The sequence below is a fragment of the Nothobranchius furzeri genome, chromosome 9 (genome assembly GCF_043380555.1).
Source record: "Nothobranchius furzeri strain GRZ-AD chromosome 9, NfurGRZ-RIMD1, whole genome shotgun sequence".
In the NCBI taxonomy this organism is placed as follows: domain Eukaryota; kingdom Metazoa; phylum Chordata; class Actinopteri; order Cyprinodontiformes; family Nothobranchiidae; genus Nothobranchius; species Nothobranchius furzeri.
Window position 1 is genome coordinate 41,489,244 of NC_091749.1, and position 26,264 is coordinate 41,515,507.

The window sequence follows — 26,264 nt, forward strand, 5'->3', positions numbered from 1 at the left end:
TTCAGTAGAAGAGTAGATTATGTGTTTCCATGGAGATTCTCTGTGTGAAAACTGGAGGAGCTTTTATGACAGCAATATCACTCTGTTGACAGTGTTAAGCAATAACCTTTTGTGCAATCTTAAATCAACCACTTCACCTGCTGAGCAACTTCAGAAATGGAGTGGATTAGGATTACCAACCAAACGGCTGGCTGTGGCTCTGCCAAGATTCTCTGCAGTTTTATCTGGATGTGGGATTGTGCACAGCAAGCACTTTGTGCTGGGGGGGAATAAATGCAAACCTGTTGTGTTTTTGAAAATGCATCCAGTTTTATTGAGGAGTTCTTTCCAAATATGAAGCTGTGAAAAGCCAGTTTATAGATTTTAATGATATCTGCAAATCAGATTAAACTGGAAAATGATCAGTTGCAGATTTTGATAAAGAATTTTATATGCAATATGTAAACAAGTAATTTTGATCAACCCTGATTTTTTTTTATTATTTCATTTGATTTAAGTATTTTTTTTTATCTTGGTTCACAGACAGGTCACCACCACCACCCCCTCCTTATTCAGCTCTTTCTACTTATTCCGCCTTTCCCCGCAATTCACTGATTTCCTTCTTTCCCTCTTTATGTAGTGTATGGTTGAAAGCAGCTTTAAGTGAATTTTTTATATATAAAATAGGCAAATCAGCAGTGGTAAGTCCAACAGCAAATACCTTTTTCTAGATAAATGTGTTTTTTGATATGCATAATGGCCAGGAGCCTTCTTTCTTCTCTTCACTCATCCATTCTCTATCTCCACTCCTGTAACCTTCAGAGAACCGTATATGTGTCATATAATCTCTGAGGGGCACCATTATAAGTCAGGTATGAGAATAAGAATTCATGAAATGTTACCTCCGTTCCAAAGAGATAACTTCCTTTAAATTTTATCCTTGTTTACAAAGGCACGTTCATGTTGAGCCATCAAATGTTTGTAGTTTGTGCTCTAGCTGCAGGGGGAACGTATCTGTCGAGAATAATAATCCGTGCTGGTGTACACATGTGACAGACCATCAGCCTATATTCATCTATTTGTGATGGTTATGATGATGAAAGAATTTAGCATGTTTTACTGTCACTCATTCACACTCATAATCCTCATTCAGTAGCTGTTTTGCTATAGAACTGAACTCGCAAACCTCTAATTTAACCCTAAAATAAACAAAAATTCACTGTAAACAACAGAGTAACGTGGTAGTGAGCAATCCTGGGCCGTAAGGACCACTGTCCTGCATGTTTTAGATGTTCTTTGTGCGCCAACACAAATGGTTTGAATCTGGAACAGGGGAAACGGACTTTCTCAGAGGAACCTTCCAGAGGGGATAATGAAGTTCAGTCTGAATCCGAAATACAAAATCAAAGCCACCTTTTTACACCGTGGTCTGATATTCTAGATATGAACAAAAGGTCACCATCATACCATGAGCATCCAGATGTTTTGGACACGACCAAAGTGAAGAAGTGTTTTTTAAAGAGCTGTTTTAATGGATGCTCTGAAAGCATGACTGTTATATGGTTAAATACACATGAATATACATAGCCAATAAAAACCTGGGGCAGTCTATATAATGCATAAGTGACATTGGGCATTTGTAGGTGCAATGTGTTTTAAATGTCATGATCACACATGCTCCTCCTTAGAGTTGGTATTCTGTCATTCAGGTGAAACTTGAAAAATGAGAATATGATGCATACGTTCATTTATTTCAATAAATATTGAACTAATCAATGAGACAGGCTAATTACATGTAAAGCCAGATATTTATGTTTATGTATTTAGCAGACGCCTTTGTCCAAAGCGACTTACAGGTGATAATAAAGGCATGAGGTTGCCCATGAGGCTAATAACAAACACTATTCTCACTGTTTTCAAGCATTTATTTCTTATATTTGTGATGATTATGGCTTACAGCTTATTCTGAATCTCAGACAATTAGATTATTGTGAAAAGGTTCAATACTCTAGACTCAGTGTGACACTCTAATCAGGTAATGAATCCAAAACATCTGCAAATGGTTCCTGAGCCATTAGATGGTTTCTCAGTCTAAGTTGGATTACTGAAATAAACAGACTTTTGCATCAGATTTTCATTTTTTGAGAATCACCTATTAGTCCACTTGTCTCGAGCCACTGCAGAGGCTGGTTCTCCTGAAGTTTAAAAATCAGGAAGTTAACTATTATAAAAACAGATAAAGATCTGCAACAAGATGAGTGTCTCTTAACAAATAAAGAGGAATTGAGTCTGAAAACAGTCAAAATTGTGACTTTGCACACCGATGCAGCATTAAGTGGATCTGTAGACTGAAGGAATGCAGGTAAGGTGGAACAAAACATTCCAAAGATAAATGGCTGACTCCTCTTCCTGTCTGTCCTAAAGCAGAAAACCGCCCTCGCTTTAACCAACGGAAACCCCAGCTCTCCCTTGTTTGTGTGATGACTGCAGATGTTAATCCCACCTCTCTGTAACTACATTTACCTCCAGCCAACCACTCAAAACCAAACCTGCGTCATCGACACTTCAAAGCAATTTAAACGTTTTCAGCCCTATTTACATATTAGAGGTCCATTTATACTCTGTGAAATAAACATATTTGCCAGAGTTACAAAAATATGTAGGCATACTTTATCACTGTCATGCTTGTACTTCATGAGCATTAAATCATTTAAAATATTTTTTTCAGTTTGGATGACATCAAGGTGTCTTTCACTGGTTGCACTGCCAACTCACATCGTTTATTACAGTTTTTTTCCCTCATGACTTAGGTGGATAGAAATCCTATTTTGGGATTTCTGTACTGTATTGATCTGGTATGCAGTGCTAGAACAACGATCACTTTGTTCACTCACCCTACGCACTTCTACCATGTTTTCATGTTTAGTTTGCAGACTTTGCAGATCCCGTAGACTCTCCTGACATAATCAACTGCAGACATTTCCCTTGTAACCTGCTGGCCCTCGGGACATCAGCCAGCTTTGCTCTGAGCCTCGTGCGCCACTTGATCTGCAGCCTAGCTCTCCATCCACACAGCTGCTGGCGTCACTCGGCTGTTCCTCTGTCACACCCTCCCACTCCCACATTAGCATTCTCACTGAGGTGTACATTCCTACATGCTGACACAAACTCAGAAGCCCAACAAAAACCAGTTACCTTGAAGTCTGGTCATTCAATCACTGATTTGGTTTGATGCTTTATAGATCCAAATACACCAAGCTGGGATGTAGTGTGCTGTAGCTAGCTAGCTATACTATTCACTATAAGGTGTATAATAAATAGAATCACGCAGCTGAGATGTTCTCTTTGTTGTTAAAAAAATTTTAACATGTAGAAAAATGCTGGTTTTATTTTATGTTTTTATCCTGCCAGCCATTCTCTGCTCAATGAGGTGCTTTTATTATAAAGCAGCAGTGAAGGGCATCTGATAAAGTGAAAACATTTCACAGCTGTAAATATTCAGTGTTTCAATAAATGAAAATGGTTTTAATATTTCTGTTGATGAGGTCGATACCTTTAGAGCTAAAAGATATGTAATTTACTGTCGCTGATGGGCAAAACCAACTTTTTACACAATGAATGTAAAAAAACATGTATTTGTTTTAAAACCAAGAGATTCTGTTGGTTTGAGTTACAGTTTTTCTGTTTTTGGTCAGATGATTGTAGAACAAGTTCCTGATCATTGATCGTTTTTTTTCTAGATTAATTGGTTCTTGTTTAAAGGGAAAACCCTCTGCATATTCACCAACAATGTGTTTAAAAAAACAATACAGCTTTTGTTTCCACGGCGGCTTGTTATAAAAAAAGTGGGTAAATCACAAGCCTTTACTGGTACTTTTGTTTGGATTCTTATTCACAGAACCACAGTGGGGTGTGGTGGCTGATCAATAGGCCTGTTTTACAGCAGAAAGTTTGACTTGTATAGGAAGCCCAAGTCTTCTCTCTTTCCAGTCAGCTCACGGGTCCCTGGAAGAACGAAAAAAAAGAACACAAGTCAACAGAGCTAAAACGCCCTGGTTTGCACTACTTCACTTTAAATAAAAAGTTATGTGTGTTTTGACCACGCCTGTCATGTACGTTGAGACTGATCGGCTTGTAAAAGTTTGTCATCAGCATGACTACAACTTGGACAGCAGTGTGTCACATAGATGACGTCACCACAGAATCTCCTCTCCCCTAGCATAGCTGCTACATACCACATGGCCAGATTTATGGTGGTTCTTTCCAAGGATTTCAAGTTTGATTAACTTAAAGCCATTTTCCCTTTGCCTTTTTCCGTTTCCAGTTCAATGACATCAATTTGGTGATGCGCATTTTTGTAGTCCTAGACGTATTTTCACACACAACTTAAAATAATTTTTTCCCCAATTTGAAAATGAGCTCGTTCTTGGCATCAAAATGCGTCTTAAATTCACAGACATCATATGTGAGATCCATGGCACATAACAGGATTAGAAAATAGCATTTTTAGCCCCATTGACTTGTATTCATGTTTTTGTTCTTAGACTTAAGCTCCTCGTTGTGTTGATTTGTGCAACAACATGAAACAGAAATGGTGATAAATGATTTGAACAGTGATGATGCTCTAATGTTAGTTTATTATAAATTAGTTAATCATGCATTTGATGCTATTTGTTTATTACTAATTCATGTACAGATGGTCAGGCATTTTGTGGACAAACCTGCATCTATTGTTTGTTTACATTATGATTATTTCCTGTTCCAGCGGCCTCGGCCTGATTTCTTCCTCAGTGATCATTAAAGTTTTATCTCATCTTAACACTTGTCTTTGAGCCAGCGCAGTGAGCTCTGTTAAATATTCACTTGGCTGCTTTAAATGAGACGAGTGAGTGTTGTTTTGGGCTCCGCGCAGGTTCCCTCCTCTTCAGGGTAAATTGGGTCACATTTGTTGTGGTGAAGCCTCTGAAAGTGGTGTTTTTAAAATTTGATGAGTGGCAGCTTGTTAAGTTGCTGCTGATGGAGCGAACGCTGCCTGAATGATGTTTGCGGTATATGAAAAATGATAAAGGTGTGTCTGTGGGAGATGATCTTTCAAAGAATAAAGCTAATAATGGTGTTGTGTAATAATATTCTCATTGGGCTGGCGCCGTCTGTGTCCAGTAATGATGCAGTGAAAATGTTTTCAACACCTCGGCCACTGAAAAGATGGAGAGGGAGACGGTGGAGGCGTAAAAAAGGACACGAGTCTGTCAGCAGTTTGGATTCCTGAATCCTATGTTCATGTTGCTATGAAACAAGGCCTGCTCTGTGATTAATCTGTCTTCTGTTGTGTCTTAATTGTTGGGGTAATTGGCCTGTGCTGCTTTAAAGTTCTCTTACATCTTTGTGGTGACTTTGGGATTGTGATGGTTTACAGCTGTTGTGTTTACATCCTCGTCTGACCCTCTGTACAGGGTCAGACATGTTGTTGCTGCTCTCTGCAATGCATTAATAGAGCTTAATGAAATTATGTTCTCGCATCACAGGATTACTGGGCTGTATTTTAAATCTATACAGAAGTTCATATGTTATTTCTTTAATATTCTAAAGGCAGAAGACATTACCTTGGTGTATTTGTTTGTAGATTGGACAGATTTGAATAAAAAAAACCAGAAATCCACCTTTAGTTTTTGGAGACAACCCAATTCAAGATGGCGGCAGCTAATCAACCTTAGCGAACAGGGACAGGACTACAACTGTGCAGTCTACAGATACGGAGCTAAAATTCAATACAGAACTAGCTGAGAGATATTCACAACTCACAATTTGAATGCTAACAGATCATGTGAGACATTGTGATGTCACATGAGCAGACATGGACCTAAGGGTGTTTTCAAGGTTTGAATAGACCAAGCCTAATTTATTTATGAAGTATTTTTTTTAATGGCAGATTAAAGTGCCAAAAAAAACACAGAACATATTCTCAGAAAAGTAAAATCAAATACAGGAAAACTTGTAAATAGCCACACAAAAAAAAAAAAAAAACACTTAAACAGAATCAAAAGACAAAGAGAGAGGACAGAAAATCTCCGCTTGTGTTCTGGGTACTTTCAAGAACAGCTGGTCAAAAGAGGTATGGTGGGGCTAGACCGTTTAAAGACTTAAACAGAAATATTGAATTAAACCGAACTCTAAAATGGATCAGCAGCCAGTACAGAGAAGCTAAAATAAGAATAGTCTTCTGTTAAAAACAGTGCTGCTGCATTCTGTACCAGCAGAAGCTGAGGCGGCGAGGACTGGCTAATGCTGACGTACAAAGACTTAAAAACATCTATATCTATTGTTTCTCATCATGACATGATCTTAGGTTAACACTCTGGCGTGAAAGATGCTGCAGGTGGAATGCTATGGGCTTTTAATTAGTCAGTTTCTACTAAAATCCTTTTTATTATAAGCTGGTGTTTTAAAATTACACCAAACCTTTTCTATTTAACATAGCTAGGCTGCAACTGCAAGCTTACCTGCACTTAACCCCACTTGTGGAATGTTTCATTCAAAAAAACCAACAATGAGTATTTCCTGCTTCAGTCACAGCATTTGGATATTACCCAAATCTTTACAAGACTGCTAGCCTTACAGTGTCGATGACATCTGGGAAGGAGGGCGAATTGAAATGTGGGACATTATCCCAGCTTTTGGGACAAGGGACGAGGGACTAAATGTTGTGCAGTTCCACACAAAGGACACCCGGTCACCTTGGCTACAGACAGTGAACATGTTCTGTAAGAAATATGGACCAAAATTTGAGTAAACGTTACTGGGTCAGTAGTCGCTGCTGCAGAGTATTTGTACCTTTTGATGTCTTTGGTTGATTAACAGAAGTACGACCATTTATCTATGATTGTTGAGTAAAATAACTTTTAGGACACTGTTTTCTGTTGCTGAGATTAATGTGCCTGCACTACGTTAATGAATATTTATAATGTTTTCATTTGAGTGTGACTGAGCAGCATCAAGCTGAGCATGTTCCATCCTGATGGAAATCTATGAGAACGATCCTGGAAGTCAATATATTAGTCTGACTCCATCGATGACCGGTCAGATCTCAAGAAATGTAATTGGCTGTTTTATTCCTGACAGGTTATCATCAACAGCACAATCACACCCAACATGACGTTCACCAAAACGTCACAGAAGTTTGGTCAGTGGGCAGACAGCAGGGCCAACACGGTGTTTGGACTGGGTTTTTCTTCAGAGCAGCAGCTGTCAAAGGTGAGATGAAACATTTCTGTAGAAAGCCACTCATGTTGGCTGGAGACTGCAGATGGTTTTAATCACCATGAAGCTGTAAAGGATTTCAGGTTTTGAAGGGAGTAGTTTTATCTGTTCCTGAGATTCTGGATAATTAACTTCATCATTCACCCAAAACGTTTAAAAATGATTACATTTGTAATTTCCTATGGGAGGTTAGCTTGTTCGATCAGTCTTTTGTCTTGTGTTTTCAGTTTGCTGAAAAATTTCAGGAAGTAAAAGATGCTGCCAAAATGGCAAGGGACAAATCTGAAGAGAAGGTGGAGATGGTGATTAATAATTCTCAGGTAAGGCCTCACCCACCCACTGCTGGGTACAGTAGAGGAAAAAATCACCAGTAGTTAAGAGGAAGAGAGAGTTTATGGGTTCTAGTTGTTAATAAGTTGATTTGAATGTCAACAAAATCTAGAACATTCATAAATGACAGGTCAAGGGTCATCTTACACCATAGGTTAGGAAGGTGAGCAGCCATCAAGTCAGAACAAGTAGGCTTTATGAAAAAATACTTCTTTTTTAAAATGTTGTCTGAGTTATCAATCTCCTGCTGCTGCTGACCCACAAAGCTGCCGGCCAATATGATGTGATAAATATTTGCAACAGCATTTTCTCACCCTTCTGCTGACTGCGTGCTCAAGGTCTTTGCAGAAGTAAGACCTGGTCATTTGTTACACATAGAGAGAGTGTATCGTAATACTTCCCCCCCCCCTGTATTTTATTCCCTGCTAGGAGTCTGAACGCCAGACGCCTTCAGCCGACCAGGCGTCAAGCTTTAACGGAACAGATGATGAAAAAATCTCCATCGTCAGTCCAGAGGCCGCCCAGCTGAAGACTGAAAACGAACGTCTGAAGAGCGTCGTAGAGCAGAGGTAAGGTTTTATTTCAAAAAAACTTGGGAAGAACAATTTATTTCATTTCTGCTCAGATGATGTCACAGAAATGACAACGATTCACTCTTCACTCCACTGTTAGCTTATCTGAACTCATTAATCCCAATGCGTGGAAATCTGTTATTGTATGAAACGCCAGATGTGCTTCCAGATGGGATCAAAATGACCTCGGGATGGCGAAGGCAATTAACGGCTACACTAAGTGGTTTTTGCCTAAATTAAATCTGGGTATCTATGAAAATGGTAAAGAGAGTCATATTTTATCCAGGTGGGAAAAGGAGAAAATCTAAAGTGTAACCAAGTTGGGAAATGTCCATTACAGCTGTAGATAATGTTTAGTTTCATAGATTTAAAGGATTCCTGTGTTTTATTTCTGTAACTGCTTTAATGCATAAAAGGGCTTGATTTAAAAAAAAAAATTAAGTATAACATTTTGCATAAATAAAAAAAAATCCACTTTTTTATACTCTCACAACTCCAACAATAAAACAATAACCAACGTTGTCCTCAAGGACACAAGCTTAATTCATAAAACACGATGTTGGGCAGCTTTTATTTTGTTAAGGAATTTTAAATAATTCCTGGACTTTGTGATGTCTTCATGATTTAAATAAACAATAAAATAATATAAATAAATAATGGAAAATTTTATATTGTAAAGACAATAATTTCAGCATAATTACTCTAAACATTTAGAATCGTGTTATGGGTCACTTAAAAAATAGTTAAAAGGAAAAAATCCTGGCATCAGATCCCTGTGTCCTGCTCCTGTTGTTAAAACGTTCAGCTTATTCTCTGTCCCCGTTGGTCCTTCCCGGTCCTCTACGGGGCTTTGGGGTTTATCTTTGTGGAAATGTTGCAGCAGGATGCTGCTGTGCTAGCTTATCCACATTAAATACAGGCTAGAACATTTTAAACCACTCACGCATGAAAAATGCAAATAGCGATGTGAATCATAACCATATTTTAGAAGAAACGCATGCACCCTGTCATCTAAAAAACTAACTGTGTGTTGATACACAAAATATAATAAGAACTTATTTAACTTATGCCTTTTGCTGGGCCTGAATACCACTTGGCAGCATGATGGTGGCTAATTTTAAATCATTACAGAAGGATTTTTGCAGCATTATGTGCCCTGTCAGTAGACACAAGACTCAGCCATTTCACTTCTGCTCAGTCTCAATTTCACTTCCATCATTAACACCCATTAATATGTCTCTGTCTCTCCTGTCTGGCAGCAACGCCAACACCAAGAAGTGGGAAACGGAGCTCCAAACTTTAAAAGAAAATAACGCCAGACTGGAGGATGCACTGCAGGAGTCTTCCTCTAATGTAGAGAGCTGGAAGAAACAGTTCAGCACCTGCAAGGAGGAGAGTGATGCGCTCAGGCAAAAGGTAGCCACAGTGTGTCCTACAGGAAGGCTGAATCACACAACACACACATCAGTCCTGTAGGTGGAGAAACTAGTGACAGCTTAAGATTTCTGTAGTGGCCTCTGACGAAGAGTAGATAAATGATTTGATGCTCCCCACCAGTTGAGTTAATATATTAAAATCTGTCAAGCATGATAAGAGAATCCCTTCTGTAATATTGATGAGGTAAATGTTGATTTCTCTATGGCGAGAAATCAGAATGCATTACGTTTCATTAGCTTCAGTGTTCCCAGCACAAGTCTGAGTCCACTATAAATAGAATCATTTTAGTTTCATAATCAATGTGGGCTGTTTCTGCAGCGGCATGGGCTGCTGTTGCAACAACACTTTAGTCGCATGCTGCCGCTCCTTGTTCTGTTTCAATAAATGTCAGTTTTCAAGATGAGACTAGATTGATACACAAGTCAATAAATGTCATAAAACGTTAATAAAGTAAAAGCAGTCTTGTCGGCAGATGAAACTTGACTAAAAGGGAACCCTCTTGTTTTATTCTTTGCTCAGATTGCAGAACTTGAGGCCCAGTGTAACGAAGCCAACCAGGAGAAGCAGAAAAACGCCCAGCTGACCGCTCGAGTGAAGGAGCTGGAGGCTGAGCTGCAGGAGAAGGAGCAGGTGAGACTGCAGCATTTTGGTCTTTAAAACAACAGGCTCGCTTTCTGGAACTGGACTCTCTCTGCTGTTAAATAAGAGTTTACACGCACGCACGCACACACACACACACACACACACACACACACACACACACACACACACACACACACACACACACACACACACACACACACACACACACAGATATATTTCAAATGTGTATTGACTTCATTTTGATCATTATAACTGACAACTAATAAAAATCCTAAATTCAGAGTCACAGAATATTAGAATATTGTGAAAAGGTTCAATTTTGAAGACCTCTGGTGCAACATCCCAACCTGCAAAAGCCTTTAAATGGTCTCTCAGTCTAGTTCTGTAGGCTACTCAATCATGGGGAGGACTGCTGACTTGACAGTTGTCCAAAAGACGACCATTGACACCTTGCACAAGGAGGGCAAGACACAAAAGATCATTGCTAAAGAGTCTGGCTGCTCACAGAGCTCAGTGTCCAAGCACACCAATAGACAGGAGAAGGAAAGGACAAGATCTGGTAGGAAAAAAGTGGACCACAATAGAGATAACGGCACCCCGGAGAGGATGGTGAAAACAAAACCCATTCAGGAATGTAGGGAAGATTTACAAAGAGTGGACTGCAGCTGGAGTCAGCAAACCACCACGCACAGACGTTTGCAAGACATGGGTTTCTGCTGTCGCATTCCTTGTGTGTCAAACCACTCATGAACAAGAGACGGCATCAGACATGTTAAAGTGCTAAAGACAAAAAGGACTGGACTGCTGCTGAGTGGTCCAAAGTATGTTCTCTGATGAAAGTAAATTTTGCATTTCCTTTGGAAATCAAGGCCCCCAGAGTCTGGAGGAAGAGAGAAAGGCTCAGAATTCATGTTGCTTGAGGTCCAGTGTAAAGTTTCTACAGTCAGTGATGATTTGGGGTGCCATGTCATCTGCTGGTGTTTGTCCATTGTGTTATCTGAGGTCCAAGGTCAATGCAGCCGTCTACCAAGAAGTTTTAAAGCGCTTCACGCTTCCTGCTCTTGATCAACTTTATGGAGATGCTGGTTTAATTTTCCAGCAGTACTTGGCACCTGCACACAGTGCCAAAGCTGCCAGTGCCTGGTTTAAGGACCATGGTGTCCCTGTTCATTGGCCAGCAAACTGGCCTGACCTATGGGGTATTGTGAAGAGGAAGACGCAACACACCAGACCAACAATCCAGAAGAGCTGAAGGCCACTATCAGAGAAACATGGGCTCTCATAGCACCTGCCACAGACGTATCGACTCCATGCCACGCTGCATTGCTGCAGTAATCCAGGCCAAAGGAGCCCCAACTAAATACTGAGTGCTGGGGCGATGGTGGCACAGGAGTTAAGTGCTCGCCCCGTAATCGGAAGGTTGCAGGTTCGAGTCCCGCTCAGTCTGTCGCTGTCGTTGTGTCCTTGGGCAAGACACTTAACCCACGTTGCCTGCTGGTGGTTGTCGGAGGGACCGGTGGCGCCAGTGCTCGGCAGCCTCGCCTCTGTCAATGCACCCCAGGGCAGCTGTGGCTACATTGTAGCTCATCCCCACCAGTGTATGAATGGGTGAATGACTGATTGTGTTGTAAAGCGCCTTGGGGGGTTCCAGGACTCTAGAAGGCGCTATATCAAATACAGGCCATTTACCATTTACCATTTACCATTTACATGCTCATATTTTTCAATGTTCATACTTTTCAGTTGGCCAACATTTCTAAAAGTCCTTTTTTGCATTGGTCTTAGTTGATATTCTAATATATTTGGGATTTTCATTAGTTGTCAGTTAAAGGGACTATAAGGAAGTTTGACAGTCAAAACATGTATAGAAAAAATAAATTTCTACATTCTCCTGCAATGCCCTGGTCCTGTAGAATGAGCCCTGGCATTTTTACTGTGATTGCCTGTTTTTCTGTAAAATCACAGAAAAAGAGAGCTGCTCGGGTCGAGCAGGCTGCGCGTTCACTCCCAGGCATAGCCCGTAGCATTTGCTATCCATAGCTTTAGCAGCAGAGAGAGAGGCAGTGCCAACTCAGCGACTTCGTCGCTGTTCCTAACACCTAGTGACAAAGCTAGCTACATTTCTGAGGACCCTTAGCTACTTTCTGTAGAACTTTCTTCTAGACATTTCCTGCAAATTAGCAACAAAATAGCCATTTCTGCTCAGAACCGTTCTTTGGATTGACGTTGTTTCAGCTGTCATCAAGGATATAAATATTACAGATACCATGGACACCACTGGTGCTATAGCTCACCTAGTAAGATATCTGACTGTCATGCAGAAGACCTGGGTTCGATTCCGGGTGTGAACATAGTTTGTTATTTGGAGTTTCTTTTTTACATTAATGATAATTTTTTTTGCAGTAATAAGACGCCCACATTTTTATTTGAGACTCGCCGAAAGGCATTGAATTCATGGATAAAAAAGATGTGGGTTCAACTTTAATTTTGGAACAGTTTTTCAAGAGCATGCAGGAGGACTGACCCATCATAAACCTTTGCCGGCTGTGCTGAAGAGAAAGGTACAGAACCAAAATATTTAATTAATTAGCTGCGCGTTCTCCTGTCCTCTGTGCTCTAGGCCACACACACACACACGGAACTGTCTCAGCTGTTATTTTCGTTAAGGAGTGTGCACGTACAGCATGCGCGCCTCGTACACGAGCCTACCATTGAAGCTGCCATTACGCTTTTGGCCTGAGGGGGCAATCACGACTCACGAGCATAAAAATTCAAAAGTCCGAAAAGTCCCTTTAATGTTAAAATAAATAAATATTTGAAATATATCAGTCTGTTTGTGATGAATGAATCTAATATACAAGTTTCACTTTTTGAATGGAATTACTGAAATAAATCAACTTAGTTGTGAAATTCCAATTTTATGACGTGTGTGTGTGTGTGTGTGTGTGTGTGTGTGTGTGTGTGTGTGTGTGTGTGTGTGTGTGTGTGTGTGTGTGTGTGTGTGTGTGTGTGTGTGTGTGTGTGTGTGTGTGTGTGTGTGTGTGTGTGTGTGTGTGTGTGTGTGTGTGTTGTAAAATGAGTGGTTTATTCAGCCGCTCATATCAAAGGAATAATGGAGCTCCAGCATCTCTCCCTCGGGAAGTGTTTCCACCTCAGAGGGATTTTCTGTGTATTTGTTAGTTTTGCCAACACAGCTAAAAACAAACCGTCTTGATGCTTTTTTAAAATCTGAACTAAAACATCAAATTATGAAAAATGTTATCACCTCGCGGTCTTAACTTTTTCGTAAAAAGTAGTCCAACTGCTCCGGTGCCAAATTAAAAACCAAGTTTGCCACATCAATAATTCACAGCACAGTAAAAAGTTAATTCAGCTTAAGTTAGTTATTACTGAGTCGGATATTTTTAAGTTTTTTTTTTATGAATTAGTATGGCCACTTTTCTATTTGTTGAAAAAACAGAAATATTCAGTCTATCAGGGAAAACCAAACCAAAGGTCTTCTATTGGATTTACTGTGGACTCATCCAGTTTCTTTTGAATCTCTTCTGTGATTATTTTTTATTTTTAGTTTTTTTTTTTTTAGTTATTACCTGAATCGTTAACTTTGTGATAAAACTGAGTCATCTGTTACAACAAATGTCTCATCTGACCTCAGAACACAAGTCGGGTTTCCTTCCCTCTCCTTTATCTGATCTTGTTTTTATGGAAAAGAGCGCACGGGGGGGTGGGGGGTGTATTCTTTCTTTCTGAATGCTTTCCACATAGGTTATGTGGTTTTCGTAACACTTTCAGAGCTGTCTAAGAAATTTAGATTTTCATTTTGCCAAGTCTCAAGCACTTGGCTGCGTGTTTCTCAGTGTGTGATCGTGCCAGCATCACTCTGTACATGTGGACGTTTAAGGAGGATGGCCACTGTGGCTCTGATTAGTGGTGCTGTGGCTCTTTGCACACCCTCTGATTACTGCTGCAGTTGTGTTTCTGCTCATGTCTACTCCAGTATTCCCCTTTCCTTTTGCTCTCTTCCTTTACAAAGTGATAGTGTTTACAAAGACAGAGTTCATAGCTTCAAACTGAATTGGTTGTAGAGATAATAATAATAATAAAAATTATAGATTAATGTGACGATGGCTAATTGGATGCTGCAGGTGTACCCAGTTTTGTTTGTGTGTCACAGGTTTTTATTGTCAAAAATGTATTCTGTTATGTTTCAGTTTCTACTTTCAGGATTGTACAACTGTAAAATTTGAAATATGGAATTTGAAAATATTTGCGTGCTGACATTAGCCAATAAAGGCTTTGAGGTTAGATTTTGACATTGGTCTAAAATCAACACCGGCATGCAGAAAAAGTCCAAATTTGATTAGACTTATGAGTAATTGTAGGATTGTTGCTGAGAGAGGAGCATCCAACATGGCAAAGTTAATTAAAATTGTCCTTCAAATGGGAATTAAAGAGGTTTCTATATTTCAGTCAGCCAATCACACAACAGCATTTAGACATCTAGACATGGTGAAGATGGCTTAATTCAAGCTGAGCATTGGAATGTTGAAAAAGAGCAGGTTTAAGTGACTTGTGACTAATACTGATGCAGCCGTCTGTGTTTGCTGCGTATGTTTTGGTGCAAGGCTGGTTTGGGTATAACATCCAGAAAAGATCAGCAACAGCAGTTGAGCGGAGGTCAGAGGAGAATGGCTGTTTCCAACACCTTATTGAATCAAGGCAGTTCTGTAGATAAATCAGGTTATAGGAAGGTGTTGCTTATAATGGGACCAGCAAGTGTGTGCATCAGCATCGGTTAGCAGCAAACACAGACGGCTGCATCAGTATTAGTGAGACCAGAATGACCTTGGCTTTAGCTGCATTACAAACGCAACAGTAATGGTTTTATTCTGGTATTTTACTGTATTTTGTGTTTTATCTTGTAAAGTGACCTTGGGTGTTTTGAAATGTGTTTTTAAATAAAATGTATTATTATTATTATTATTATTATAGGTCATAACTAATTAGAGACTAAAGCAATGTTGGATGCACCTTTGTGCATTCAATATTTTTTAATCAGTAACTGGAGATTTTCCTTTAAAGTGAACCGTGGTTTACATTTGAGTTGGTGATACTTTTTAGTTTTCCAGATTATTATAATCCTAAAGACTGAATGAAAGGAAACTGGAATACTTCTTTCCTTTGGTTCTTAAAGACGAATCTCTGATTTTAAATCTTCTCCAGTAACTCTTGTCCTACTGCATGGACCAGCTAATCCAAGCTGTCTGCTCCCTGGTGTTATGTCTAGTTAAGATGGATTATCTTAGTAATTATTGACTCTATCAAGGTAAAGGCAACAGTCACCTCAAGTGTGAATCTAAATGTATTTATTAGTTGAAGAGATGGATCTTCTTTGGTAATAGGTATAGTATATACTATGATTTACAGGATTTTATAATAAATTTCTAACAAAACTATTATCACACAGTCTTCAAAAAAGAGCATTTTAACACTAAACAACTTGATGCAGAACAATAAACATTCTGAGTTTGTGTATTTTTTTTCCAAGTTGCTTTAGATACTTTTTTATTATGATGCTGAGAAAAGAAATGTAAAGGCCATGCTGCATGGAGACGCTTTCAGATGGCCTGAGGAAAATCATGTCTGGAATATTTTTGTTTTGACCTGGCAGCTAGAATATTATTAGAACATCTACATCCTTCTGTGGATGGTGGTATACTTCACACAACATCAGGAGGGAAAGTAGTTCAAAGAGACCTAAGCTGATGTTGAAGGATTGCACGAAAAGAATCGGGTCTTCTGGGAACTCCAGCATTTCCGATCTGCAGTATATCGGCTAGAATGTTCCCACCACTGACCCGCAGCTCGGAGGATAATAAAAGGGCTCACTGTTTGCAGAGCACTGACGCAGCAGGCGGCCCGCAGAACCTCGTCTGCGTGGTGACTCACCAGCTTTCAGAGATACACGCCGTCACCACCTCCAATTAAAAACAAGCTCATGAATTATTAAAGATTCACTGTGGTGCTGACCTCTGTGCTGGTCAAAAGGAAAGCACAAAAGCTGCTACGGTAATTACTATTATTATGTGGAGGAATCACTCGGTGATAAAGATTTGTGGGAAATGCTGTTTGGTGCATGAGAAAGGAAAAAACACCTGAAATGTGTTTTTACACACACAGTTTTAACCAAATTATCTCATATAAACATAACAGTGCAGCTCGTTACTTTAAATAAAACTTTTAAGCTTCTCATCAGCTTTAAAAGAAGAAATAACCACATTTATTCAAGCTCTGATGTTTTGTTTTGTTCAGAATCCAACAGATATAAGCTGAGAGATTTTAATGAGTTGTTTTAAATATTTTAATTCTAGGAGTTGGAAAACCTGAGGAAGCAGGCAGAGATCATCCCACAGCTGATGGGAGAGTGTGACAGCATCACTGCTAAACTGAAGGTACGTTTAAAGCAGCGTCACATTTCTCAGGCATAAAACGGGAGGCCTTGAACACAATTCCTGTCATAAAAAGCTAAGAAACAGGCTCTGAGGCATGAGCAGTACTTAGAAACGTAGGTAAAGAAAAGGAGTTCCTATTCATCCTCCTGCTGAGAGGCTGGTGACATCACGTTCCTGTCACGTGTCTCGCTAGCTCGCTTTGTTGTTACTGTATCTAATAATAAAGGTCTCTGCCTGCACAATGTTGAGTAGATTCTTCCATCTTTGAAAAGCTTTTTCTTCCTCGGCGCATGAGCATCATCCTCTGAGCTTGTTAGGTTTCCTGCTAGAGCAGATTTTCTGTTCCACGTACTAAATAGTTCTTCACAGGCCTTTAGTGGTCAGGTCTTAGTGTGGGGGCTATTCCCATTAGATCCAATTTGAAACAATGCCGGTTTTGTCATCTCATCTCTGTAACATAGAGCACTTTCAGAGGCTCATTTCTCTGCGTAATGCTAGACTTTGTTAAACCAGAAGAGCAGGGCCGTGAGTGACTTCATCTACTGTTAATGCCAAGTCTGACATGGCCATTGGAGCTTTTTTCAGTCTGTGCTGACTGACTCAGTGCAGCGTTTATCATCCAAGCTGTCATGTATGTGCTACCTTTGAGCCGCAGCACCACGGAGACTGCAACCAACTGTGGCACATCTGAAGGTCCTGCACTGTTCGGTTTGTTTCTCTAAATGCCAGCTGCATGAGTGACCATGGCAGAAGTTTATCTAGCAACTATTCTTGCTGAAGAGAAGCTTGGAGAGCAGGATTCCCTGAATACCTTCTGTTTGGACGTGAAAGCCCAAAACTCTGATACAGAAAATTCCCTTTTTCTGCAGCAGGTTTCAAACATTTCCCAGGGTCAAACTATTCCTCTTCTGATTGTGGTTCATCTATTTAAAAATGATCCTCCACCACGAGTAGATCAGGTTTCAGGAGTCAGCTGAAGGATGCCGTCATGCACCTATTTAAAACTCCTCCCTTCAAAGGTATCCTTAGCATTAATGTGTTACTCATGTCGCCCGACAGTCGGAAAAACGTAGTCACCAAATCACCCTTATGTATGCAACGATGTGGTTTCTACTGTAGATCATTACTTTTCAGAAAAGCATTGTTGTAGCAGCCAGGCAGCATATGTTCACACCTCTGCTGTAAATAAATACAAGTCTGTTCTGACTGACATCAGCTAAAGGACATTTTGGGCAGTAAAAAGTGTTTCTGTGTAAAAGTTATTGTTTCCATTTTAAAGTGGCAGTGTGTAGTTTCCTGGCGCTAGAGGGCAGTATATACATACATTTCAGGGTAGTTTTACACCACATCACCGTGACTGTCGCTAGTTTAAAAAACATTATGGTAAATGTTACCTGTGGAGCAGAAAGCACGCCACCCCAGCATGACTCCGCAGACTTTAATAATCCTTCAGTTAACTCCATCGAGAGAATGCAATGCTGTTGCTAGTTTTCTGGCGCTGTAGCTTCCGGATCTGCTTCGGGTACTGCGTCTGCTGAAGACATACTCATACTACGGCAATACTACTCGGCCAAAATATATTGCACCTGTTTTTCGATTCTGATTCACATAGGTTTTGGAAAAAGTTTAGCAGTTTTGTTATTAAATTCGTCTTTCTTACTGCCTGAATGTTTCTGAAAGCGGTAACGTAACTTCCGTCAAGCCGTTGGTTTAGCCAGTCATCTAGTGTGATGTCATCGACAGGCACAGGACTCTGACCTGGCCAGAAAGAAACATGGTGTCTAATATGACGTCCCCCAAAGATGCTAGACCCGTGCCCTATAGACCCAATTTTATGGTTCAATGTTACGAAGCCCCGAATAGTTTTCAATGACTGGACATCATTTTATTTATTTTCAACGTTTCGATGGATATTTCCAGATGCTTAAGGTAAAAACACTCACTGTCACTTTAAAAAACGTTTTTAAAAATGCGCTACGACACTCAGTTTTTTAGTCTTTATGGCCATTCGTTGGTAAGGTCGCCACTTAAACACAAACATACCCCTTGCTTCCAGTGATTTATTACTGCCCCATATCTCCAGGAAACTACACACTGCCACTTTATAGGTTGTAGATGGCTTTCCTGAACAGCCACAGTTTGAAGAAATAACTTTTATGTCCATATTGACGGATAAGCTAATGCTAGTATGGACCAGCCAACAGCTGATGCCTAAACAATTTAAATCTCCTGAAAGTCACAGCAATTTATATTATTAAATAATAATAATTTTTATTTGTTGGTGCCTTTCATTTCACCCATGGTTAATAAAAGCAAGAGTCAACAATCACAGGTTAAAAAAAAAATTGAAGAAACATCATTCTGTGCACACATTCCAGTGAGAGCAAGTTTGTTCCTGACCAAACCTGTTCTGGTCAAATATTCGTTTTAAAAGTCTTGGTGTTTTGTAACATTTCCCTAAACGTGTGTCCACAGATTGCAGAGACGAGGAACAAGGAACTGGAGGGAAGAGTCGAGGGTCTTCGAGTGGACATAAATGACAGTCGACAAAAGCAAGGGAACATGAAGGGCGAGCTGAAGAAGTTCATGGATATTTTGGATGGGAAGATAGATGAGCTGCATGAGTTCAGGCAGGGACTCTCCAAACTGGGTGTTGATAACTGAGGAAAGTGGTGCAGAGCTGAAAGGGTCAGAGGTCAGGGCAAGAAGGATTCACTAAAGTATTTCTTCAGGGCAGAAACAATGTGGCACCCCCCCCCCCCCACCCCCCCCACCCCCCTCATCGAGGTGATGTCCACTCTGAAACTATCAGCTTTGGCTTCTAATCAACACCACCTTCAGAGAGAGCGAGAGAGATGTTTGGGAGATTGGTAAACTAAAACGAGGAACGCCAGTATGTCTCACAAAATGACTCCATTTTGTGTGCTGGCATTGTGAAACAAGTATATTTTGAGCTTACTCGTGTGTGTGTGTGTGTGTGTGTGTGTGTGTGTGTGTGTGTGTGTGTGTGTGTGTGTGTGTGTGTGTGTGTGTGTGTGTGTGTGTGTGTGTGTGTGTGTGTGTGTGTGTGATTTACAAGAGATGGTGGTGGGTCTTATATTCTGTCCATCTGTCACTTTTTTAAGGCTGCAGAAACTCAGCACAGCTTAGAGTAGAAAGGGTGCTTAAAGGGCTAAAACGGACAACACAAGTACGATGCTCTTCAGCATTAATAAAGTAATAATTGGTGGCCCCATCAGAGATTTGAAGATCGAGTCCCTCTACAGACTGTCCTCTCAGCTGCCTCGTCTATCTCAGGTGTGTTAGAAGACAGTTGGTATATATAAAATTTATATGCACGTAAACGACAAATGGGCGTGACACGAAGTGCCTCCAGGGGGAATCTCCCTGGAAAGGAGAACAGGCCAGCTGATGACCATCACCATAATGACAACTTGGTTTTTGTGATCTAACCTGAAGATGGAGAAACATGATCTCTGATAAAAACAGACAGGCATATCTGTCCTGATGCTCCTAAGGCTGGTAACAGAACGCACAGACGCTCAACGGTACATGAAAATCTCCTGGAAGAGGATTTTTTTTCCCCTGCAAGTTTGTTTTTCCATCACCAAAAAGCATTTTGATTCATATTTGCATAAAGAAGGAAAACTCGTTTCAGGATTTTCTGTTCAGAAAAATCCAAATCATGCCATGAGTGTGGTGTTGAAGGACCTTATTCTGTGTTATTAGTGTTGTTTGTTTGTAGAACAAACATGTGTGTCTAAGGCTGTTGATGTGCTTCCTAAACTCCTGTTTCTGTTATGGTGATTATTTCTGGAAGAGGGGACATGGTGCTGCTAGACAGGTGAATAATGTGAAAGTGTGCTTCTCAGAGGGGGTGTAGATCGGGTTATTTTCACTAGAAACCCTGTCATTCTTGCTTTTAGTCTTATTTATTTTTGGTGCCTCTCTGCAGATGTGTTTCAGACCAAGTAAATCACCCTCGATTTGTTGTCCTGATGTAGAACAATGTACTTAACACTAAACTCTCAAACTGAGAGCTACTCCGAACTATGAACCGTGCTGCAGCTGAATTAATAAGTGCTGCATCTGAGATCAAAGGCACTCTGGTGGAATACATTTGCTCTGTTACTCTGACATGAGACTATTTCTCATCACTGTTTTGATCTTGTCAAAAGGCTAAGATATTTAATGAAGGGACTTTTCTCTCCTGTTTGTAACTTGCCTGAATTGGGACGGTAACGGCGTGTGCTTCTTCCTGTTGAACCAATGCCTCTTGTGCACTTTTGTGATTTTTGTTTAACATACAACAGAACAGACAATTGATAAAGTTTAGTTTAATTACATTTGGCAGTAAGTGTTTTTTTTTCTTCCCTCAGAGGTTCACTGGGAAGGGTTCCCCATGTTGTGCTCACAGGTAACAGTGATGGGAAAGAAACTGTTAACTTTTCAACTAATTCATGCAGTCTTAAGCATTTTTTTCCAAGGATGAGAAGTGCTGAGCAGGAGGAATGAACGTTCACATCAAGTCCTGACTCCCCCTCCTCTCCTTTTAGTTTAAATTTTTTTGAGAGCTAAATATAGGTGTGATCCAAACTAGAAGGTAGCTGACGTGCGGTTCTCCACTCTGACCCCATATATGGCAAACATTTCTGAGGTGGGAAACACCTGGAATCGGAAATTCAAACGTGATCGGGCACTGCTGTACTGGATCAGAGGACATGTTGCCTTGGCAACTCAATACCACTCAGACTTTTGGAGAAAAAAAAAGTATGATTGACTGAAACCTTTTAGTGTTACGTTCTAAATGCTCATGGCTAAATGACACATTGATTTAACCAAAAAATGCTTTAATGCTAGATTAACTGGTGCAGAGGGAGGTTATATTTATTACAAATTCAAACAATTATGTAAAGATAAAAATATGAACTGATATGGGGGAAAATGGTATAAAAACATATATATTAAATGTTGGAAAAGGTGCGCCACAGATGAAACCTAATATTTTTCATTAGATACAAAGTCTCATGTTTAAAGATCCATTTTGTCTTGTTGCTTCATAAAACTGTCTGTGCAACAGCAGCTTTAGTGTTTATGGAGCTACAAATGGCATTATCGCATCTCGGTTTTCTAAATGGACACACTAATTTGATAAAGTAAACCGGTTAATTATTATTTAGCCCAATGCTTACACCAAAAGCGTCATTCCTTTGCTGTTCATCGAGCCGATTCTCTGAAGCTCATTGTGCGACTGGTGAGTGGGCGAGTTGGTGAAACATTAAGACACTGTGCTGCTCTGTACACGTGTGTGAGAGGGAGCGAGAGAGGGATGGCACTGCAGGCCACTGCAACTGAGACTTGCTGTTACCATGGTAACATGCTGGGAAATTTCCTGTTGACACACGACTGACTGGTTTGTCAAAAACCCCTGTGGCGCGTCTACCCCGGAGGTGCATGACCTGTCACTCACCTGAGCGACCTGGACTTTGTCCACATAAAACATGGCAGAGTGACTGTGGGTGGGGGTGCTGCTTTCTAAGTCCACTGGACTAAACACAGTCGATCACAGCTGGCTGAGGATGTCTGAGCCTTCGCCGCTGAATAGATCTGAGCGAACGACGGCAGCCAGGATGGATATCTCCCTGTGAGTCATTATTGTGGGCTACAGATCCGCCAGAGCACACTCACTGGGGTTCACCAGCTCTGGTTTGACACCTTGCTGGATGATGTTTAAAGAGCGAGAATGTCAATACAACCCAGGCACAACACATCTGTGCAAGTAACAGCGTGAGACACCAAAGCAGCGAAAACCACCATTCTCCTGCCATCTTTATTATTAAACAGCAGTGTCAGTGTTTCCAGCTCAGTTTCTCTGCAACATTCTGCAAATCATTTAAGCACATGATGCATTAGAGCCTCGATTCTTCAAAACGTGTGGAAGCCACCAACTTCATACAGTCAGACAGTATTTAGCAGAGATTAGAGTTAGAAGAATAGTATGAAATTAAATGGTTAATAGAATATTTAGTATCTGAAAACCTTAACCAGTTGTGGACTGATCCCAAATTCACCCGTACATGTAGACCCTGTTGCACTTTTACTTCCTGTTGTTACATAATTAAGGAGCCCTCACAGGGTTTGATTTAATAAACACATTTTAAATTGCAATCTAATTCTTGTGTTTAAATTCTGCATATGAGATGAGAATTTGTGTGGTAGCAGCCTACCTGCAGCAGAGGACTCCCCTGCTGTGCAGCAGCCTCACAAAAAGCCTTTTTAGGAACTTTTTAATCTTTTACACACAGCTCACTAGTGTACTAATGCCTACAGTTAGTCATTTAGGTTGAGATTCTTGCAAAACACAAACTTCTTCAGAGGAGATTAAATCCCGATTCTGCCACTTATGAGTAAGTAAGGCTGGAGCAGATCCGGATTTAATGCTGCATCTCAGAGCGACTTGGAGAAGACCAAACGGATTACAGCGAGACAGCTTCAGCAAACAAAAGTGTTTGAGTCAGAGGAGGCGTAATCCCGTCTGCGGTAAAGAAGCAGCTCTTTGGTGAAATCCTGCAAGACGAGCTGGAGCTCACAGTACAGGGGTGGTCAGAGCAGCTTCATCTGCACGCCTGTATGCGTGCGTGTGTGTGTGTTCTCAGCTGTCCCAGTCCGTGCTATGTGAGTCATCATCACCTCTGTCCTCCTCGTCTGAGTCGGCTGCCACCTTCTTCATCCTCATCATCGCAGCCTTGATGCTGCGCTCCAGCTCGTTGTCTCCTCTGCTCGGGACTTCTTCTTGCGCAGGAACCACCTGCAACAGGACAAGTGACAGTTTAACTTACGACTCATTTCACTCTAATAAAAACATTAACACAGCTGCAACCCATAAAATTGAGTTTCACGTAAAACACTGAGTTTGACACACAAAAAAAGTCAATTTTCCAGAAGAACAGATTTAATACAATTCTCCTTTTTATGACAAACAAAAATTCATGCAGAGCTCAATTTAAACGCTTCAATATTTTTCCAGAAGATTTCATTCATGTTTGCTTTTATCTGTCAACTAAAGGAATGCCTTGTGAAGAAAATGTGACTTTCCTAGCTGGTATTTATGACTCCATTTAGAGGCTGTGCAGTGGTTAGAGCTGTTGCCTTGCAGCAAGAAGGTCCTGGGTTCGCTTCCCGGTCTGGGATCTTTCTGCATGGAGTCTGCATGTTCTCCATGTGTGCATGCGTGGGTTCTCTCCGGGTACTCCGGCTTCCTCCCACAGTCCAAACACATGACTGCTAGGTTAACTGATCTGTCTAAATTGTCCTTAGGTGTGAGTGTGTGTGTGCATGGTTGTTTGTCCTGTGTGTGTGTCTGTGTTGCCCTGCGATGGACTGGCTCTCTGTCCAGGGTGTACCCCGCCTGATTGCCCGTTGACCGCTGGAGATAGGCACCAGCACACACACCCCCACCCCCCTGCGGACAAAGTGGGTTCAGAAAATGGATGGATGGACTCCATTTAGACCAGTATAGATCATAACCTAGAAGTTGGTCACTGTTGACAAATCTAGAGAAAAACAAGGCAAGCAATAACTTGACATTTTCTGGAACCCTTTTAACATAATTATGATTACAAGCTAATTAGGACTTGTTTAATGTGTCAATGCTCTCTGGTGGACAAACCAAGTAATGAAAACACTTCATCCATTTCACTTCTTGTTTTGACTGTCTGATGCTGAGACAACATCTAGGGTGAGTTAACAATGAAATCCAACCTTCTTGAGGGTGACTCCCTGTCGGATAGCAGACATCAGATTGCTCCTAGGGTCCTCGGCAGACTTGACAGCAGGGACCTTTCGAAGCTTAATCTGCCCGCGCTGCAGTGAGGCCAGAATTTCATCCATAGTTCCTGAATCAATGCAGACATAAAAAAAATACCTTAGCACACATAATGCAGAAGGAGAATAAAATAAAAACAACAGAACACTTTTCACATTTCAGTCTCACCTATATTCTGTTTGAGCATGTTCTTTGCTGGAAACGGAGGCTCCTCCTTTTCACAGAGAGGCTTTGGCGCGTCCTCAGAGGAAGGCGAGGCTCGGACAGGAGGAGAAGGAGGTGGCATGGCAGGTGGAGGAGGAGGGGGAGGAGGTGGTACAGAAGGTGGTGGCGGTGCGGAGTAGATCTGAACAGGGATGTCTTTAGGCTGCTGTTTTTTGGGTGTTTTGTTGCGTCTGGGTGCCGGGCGAATGGAGGGTGGTTCTTCAGGGGAGGTGGAGGGTGAGAGGCTGATGATGGACATTGGCTGGGACACACAAGAGACTTCTGAAGGACACTTCCTGGACTGGGGTGTCTTCAGGATGTACGGGCCCTGTCGCCTCTTTAGAAGATGCAACAGATTTAGAGGCATAAACAAAAGTCAGCCCCAATTATCAAAGGTTTCTGATATTAAAGCAGTTTGACCCTCACAACAGATTAAAGGCAGAGAACTAAAAGCATACATGTTTAAAGACGCTGACAGGTGGTAAATTTTCACTACCTACTCCTGCAGGATGGCCTTGTTAACAAAAACAGATGAAACACTATGGAAAATGCTAATAACCACATGGTTTAAATCCAATACATGTTAACGACCTTTTGAATCAGCTTAACTTTTGACATGTTTTTATTAAAATGTAGTGTAATAATATTAATAATTATATTAATAATCATTTATGAACATTCCAAAAAGAGGATGAAAACTTTGATATGGAATGTTGCTTTTTCTTCAAACATGAACAAGATGGCATTCTGAACAAACAGAAGGTTCTGGATGATGCTGGATGGTTAGTGTAATTTTTTAACTAGTTTATTAATCCTAAAAGCCAACCCTCCTATTTTGTACTTCCTGAAAGGTAGGAAGGGGTGTCTAATAAGATCTTGGGTATATAATGTTTGTTATGAAATAAAAGTCTGCATAAATTAAAGGATAACTGATTTGAACAGTTCGAACGGGACAACTCAGTCTCACCACCGAGACCGTTTGGTGAGCGGTATGTGACGTCTGCCATTTAAAATTTTAAACAATATGTGCCATTTCACTTTTTATAAAAGAAAATCCACAGTTCTTGTCTAAAAAGAGAAATGTAAATTCAAATAATTGGACATCAAAAACCCTGACCTCACTTCTGTTTGATCTCGCTATTGTAGAAATAAAGGACTGACGCTCCAGCAGATGTTCCGCCCCGTTTACTGATGGTGTTCTGAGCCCCCACCCATTCCTTAGATAAGCACACGTTTACATAAACCTTCTTTTCAGGTAATCAGATCTAAACAATCAGTCATGTTTTAGGAGCGTTACCAACAGCTGTCTGAGGCTGCACCACGCTGGAGTTTGAAGACGATTATTTATATCTGCCCCGTCATATAAGGTGGTGTTTTCCCAGGTTTGCAGTCAGAGTTTCGATCCATTTTCTTGCCAACATTTGCTAATAATTATTCAATTCCAAAGCTGTACTTTTGTATGGAGTTTAGAGGGATTGTTAACAGAAGTGGTGCTACAGGAGCCTGACCTCTCTGAAGGATCGTAATCTGCTCAGAGTCTTCTCTCGCTCCTGGTCCACCCACTGCTTCCTCTTCTGCTCCTCCTCCTTCCTCTTCTCTCGTTTC

At 40.7% G+C, this 26,264-nt stretch overlaps 2 protein-coding genes across 4 annotated transcripts in view; one reads left to right on the forward strand and one right to left on the reverse strand.

Annotated features, from left to right (window-relative positions):
• Positions 1–19,393, forward strand: part of homer2 (homer scaffold protein 2) — a 43,224-nt gene extending 23,831 nt beyond the window's left edge. For both annotated transcript variants that reach the window (XM_070554850.1, XM_070554849.1), the window contains exons 4-10: positions 7,099–7,230; positions 7,464–7,556; positions 7,996–8,135; positions 9,398–9,554; positions 10,095–10,205; positions 16,550–16,630; positions 19,106–19,393. In XM_070554850.1, the coding sequence (XP_070410951.1) occupies positions 7,099–7,230; positions 7,464–7,556; positions 7,996–8,135; positions 9,398–9,554; positions 10,095–10,205; positions 16,550–16,630; positions 19,106–19,294 (903 nt within the window). In that variant the 3' untranslated portion in view covers positions 19,295–19,393. The remainder of the gene's footprint in view (positions 1–7,098; positions 7,231–7,463; positions 7,557–7,995; positions 8,136–9,397; positions 9,555–10,094; positions 10,206–16,549; positions 16,631–19,105) is intronic.
• The window catches only part of LOC107381697 (WASP homolog associated with actin, golgi membranes and microtubules), a 32,506-nt gene continuing 10,071 nt past the window's right edge, over positions 3,830–26,264 (reverse strand). The window contains exons 8-12 of one of the 2 annotated variants that reach the window (XM_054732349.2): positions 26,168–26,263; positions 24,624–24,996; positions 24,392–24,525; positions 23,321–23,438; positions 3,830–3,984 (exon numbers count right to left, since the gene is read on the reverse strand). In XM_054732349.2, coding sequence (XP_054588324.2) covers positions 3,917–3,984; positions 23,321–23,438; positions 24,392–24,525; positions 24,624–24,996; positions 26,168–26,263 — 789 coding nt within the window. In that variant the 3' untranslated portion in view covers positions 3,830–3,916. Of the gene's footprint in view, positions 3,985–10,213; positions 10,270–23,320; positions 23,439–24,391; positions 24,526–24,623; positions 24,997–26,167; position 26,264 lie in introns of those variants that run through there. The other variant, XM_054732350.2, reaches the window with a different exon arrangement.